General features: G+C 57.9%; 1 protein-coding gene across 2 annotated transcripts; it reads left to right on the forward strand.

Moving 5' to 3' along the window:
• Positions 1 to 541: 541 nt before the first annotated feature.
• On the forward strand, positions 542 to 2,850 carry MID1IP1 (MID1 interacting protein 1). 2 transcript variants are annotated; one of them, XM_068534023.1, is made up of 2 exons: positions 542 to 799; positions 1,063 to 2,850. In XM_068534023.1, exon 2 carries the CDS (start codon positions 1,328 to 1,330, stop codon positions 1,877 to 1,879), a length of 552 nt encoding a protein of 183 aa, XP_068390124.1. In that variant the 5' UTR covers positions 542 to 799; positions 1,063 to 1,327; the 3' UTR covers positions 1,880 to 2,850. The 2 variants fall into 2 exon arrangements, with proteins under 2 accessions (XP_068390124.1, XP_068390125.1); XM_068534024.1 differs by lacking the exon at positions 542 to 799 and adding an exon at positions 827 to 923.
• The last annotated feature ends 595 nt before the right edge of the window (positions 2,851 to 3,445 follow it).

Here is a 3,445-nt window from a genome sequence, read left to right on the forward strand (position 1 = left end):
AAGCCTCCGAGGTCCCCCTCCCCCAGCAGCTGGCCAAGGCCAGGGCCACGGCGGGAGCACCACGCGTCCACGTGCACCCGGCATGCCCAGTCACCCTTCTTACGTAAGAGTCTCGGGATGGAGTTGCTGCTGCTGCGGGTCCCTCTTCCCCGACGGCTATTAATAAACCGGATCGGTAGTTTCCGGGCCACTGCCAGCATAGATGCGGGGTTGGGGGCCTCACTTTACAACCTGGGCGCCTGCACTTCGGTCATCCCACCCTGGGAGCGTGAGCAAGGCGCACCCATCCCCCCGCACTCCAGCCCGCCCTCTTGCCAGACCGGACGCCGGCACCTTCTTTACCCGCACTGTGCCTGGCCCTCCCCCCAAGCTGGCCTGCTCTGCACTCGGCGATGGCTGGGTGCGGCTGTTCTGTCCCTCCTCTGCCCTGCCCTGCCCTGCCACTGCGCCCTCCCTCCGCCCGGGTATCAGGCGAGAGGCGGGGCTGGCCCGGCGCGCCCCGCCCCCGCTGTAGAAAGGGCCTGGAGTGTTACTCGCGGTCATCCCCAGCTCGGGCCTTTTATCTCCGCGCTACCGGGGAGGCGGGAGGAGGAGACACGGGGGGGTGGCCTTGAGCGCCGGCGACACCTTTCCGGGGCTCTATAAATTGAGCACCTGGGATGGGTAGGGGGCCGACGCCACCACCACCGCCCGCAGTCACAGTTCGGCCACTGACCGCAGCAGCGTCCGCCGGCAGCAGCAGCCAGCAGCGGGAACACTGAGCTACCCAGCAGCAGGGGATCTCGAGGCGCCGGAGGAAGTGCGTGCCCCCGCCCCACCTCTGCCCCGTCAGCGTGGGTGCTTGGACTCAGGCTTTGCGGAGGGAGACTGGAGTGGGGAGCACCCCTTCCTTTTCTCCGCTGCCCTGGGCGGGGGGCGAGGAGGTGGGACCGTCCGGCTACTGGGAGTCACCCGGGAGCCGTCCCAGACAAGCTAACCAGGGAGGGAGGTGCGCGCGGGTGGGGGCGCCGGGCACCCTAGCCGCGTGAATAATCTGCTCTTTCGTCCCCGTCTCCCAACCAGGCCAGGGCTCGACCCAGAGACCACGCGCCGATATCGCGAGCTTCCGGACGCCAGAGCCAGGAGAAGTCGTGCTTCCCGCAGGGCCGGGCTGCGATCTAGACGAGAGTTGGAGAGGGCGGAGGAGGAGCCGGGAATCCCGCCGCACCGGCTGCAGCCAGGACCCCGGCGCGGGCCTCAGAGAGCGCGTGAAAGGCGTACAGTACCTCGCACCGGCCGGCCATCCCGTGCCCCTGCGTCCTTGTGCTTCGGCGCCCGCGCGGCCACCATGATGCAGATTTGCGACACCTACAACCAGAAGCACTCGCTCTTTAACGCCATGAATCGCTTCATCGGCGCCGTGAACAACATGGACCAGACGGTGATGGTGCCCAGCCTGCTGCGCGACGTGCCACTGGCCGAGCCCGGGCTGGACAACGGCGTTGGCGTGGAGGTAGGCGGCAGTGGCGGCTGCCTGGAGGAGCGCACGCCCCCGGCCCCCGGCCCGGGCAGCGGCAACGGCAGCTTTTTCGCGCCCTCCCGGGACATGTACAGCCACTACGTGCTGCTCAAGTCCATCCGCAACGACATCGAGTGGGGGGTCCTGCAGCAGCCGCCGCCGCCGGCGGGGAGCGAGGAGGGGAGCGCCTGGAAGTCCAAGGACATCCTGGTGGACCTGAGCCACCTGGAGGGCGCGGACGCCGGCGAGGAGGACCTGGAACAGCAGTTCCACTACCACCTGCGCGGGCTGCACACTGTGCTCTCCAAACTCACGCGCAAAGCCAACATCCTCACTAATAGATACAAGCAGGAGATCGGCTTCAGCAATTGGGGGCACTGAGGCGGGTTCCCCGCGGCTGCCCAGCACCCTTCCCGGCCCCATCTCTCACCCTCTCTTTCCTCAAAGCTATTTTCTTTCTGGCTCTAGGGCGCGATGGGCAGACTGCAAAGTTGGGGGGCTGCGTACGTGCAGGGGACGCGGCAGGGCTGCATGGAGGAGGGGGCTTCTTTGGGGAGAGGAGAGGAAAGCGGTGGCAAAAGAGGTGGGGTAGTGCTCAAGGACTTCCCTCTCTCCCGCGGGGGTGGGGAGGGGGAATGAGGGGGCTGTGTTCTACTTTGGTGGGAATAGGACTGAGTTGACGCCCTGCATTCAGTCTGTGCTTTTCCTGGAGTTTCTTTTCTGTTCTTTCCGGAGGAGAAGGGCCGAGAAGGGGCCATTCCAGGGCGCGGCGCTGGGTTGCCACGTTTAGGAGCGCCGCCCGGAGCTGGGCGCTGGGGAAGGCGGGGCGGGCGCACAGCCTCCCGCCGCCCTGCCGTTGGGCTGGTGGAGGCCGCAGCGCTGCTAAGGTTGCATCAGTTTTCCTGTTTGCACTATTTCTTTTTGTAACCGTGGCCCCGTCTTAAGTATTTCCAATCTCCTCCTTGATCTGAAACTTCGGCAATTCCATTGTGATAAGCGCACAAACAGCACTGTCTGTCGGTAACCGGTACTACTTTATTAATGATTTCCTGTTACACTGTAGAGTTGTCCTGTGGTACCCCTATCCCATCCCTTTCACGCCACCACCCCCCCAAGTGTGTAAGCTGGCACTGTGCCAGCTCGTACGAAGCTTGCCACTCAGTGAAAGTAATAACGTTATTATGAGAAAGTGGACTTACCCGAAATGGAACCAACTGACATTCTATCCGTGTTGTACATAGAATGATGAAGGGTTCCACTGTTGTTATATGTCTTAAATTTATTTAAAACTTTTTTAATCCAGATGTAGACTATATTCTAAAAAATAAAAAAAAGCAAATGTGTTAACGAAATTTGACAAAAGTTTGTTGCTTTCTAATCCACCAATGGATGGCTTAGTAGTTAAATAAAATACAGTTAATTGATTTTTTTTTTTTTTAGCAAAAGCCAATTTTATTTTTTTCTGGTATTTCAAAGTAGTAGATAATCATCTCCGTAAGTGTTCAGTTTTGTTTGGGAAGAAGCTACCAAGCTTTTTATTTCTAATAATTCAGTACCAAGGTAAGCACATACATCTCAACAGAAAGTTCATAAATATTCAAAGAATTTGGGAAGGTACATATATTACAGTTTTGAACCAACTTGACTAGCTTATTGGAGTGCTTAGTTAACATTTTGAATCTTTTAAGAGGCTCAAGCACGACCTATGCATTTTGAGGCCTAGAAACTTATTTTAAAGACAGAAATTTCACTTGGCTACTGAGACGTAAAGAGTCGGAGGAAAAACACCAGCTAATACTAGTGCACACATCTTGCAGGTCTTTATTTACAAGTCTTTTGTGTTAATCTTAGGAGAGACTTAAATGTGTTATAACATGTGCTGTGGTCTCTGACTAGTTCCCAGTGAAGTGCTAAGCTTTGTTAAGCAGTGTCCAGCCATGTTTCCAG

This window comes from Eschrichtius robustus, chromosome X (assembly GCF_028021215.1).
Source record: "Eschrichtius robustus isolate mEscRob2 chromosome X, mEscRob2.pri, whole genome shotgun sequence".
Lineage (NCBI taxonomy): Eukaryota > Metazoa > Chordata > Mammalia > Artiodactyla > Eschrichtiidae > Eschrichtius > Eschrichtius robustus.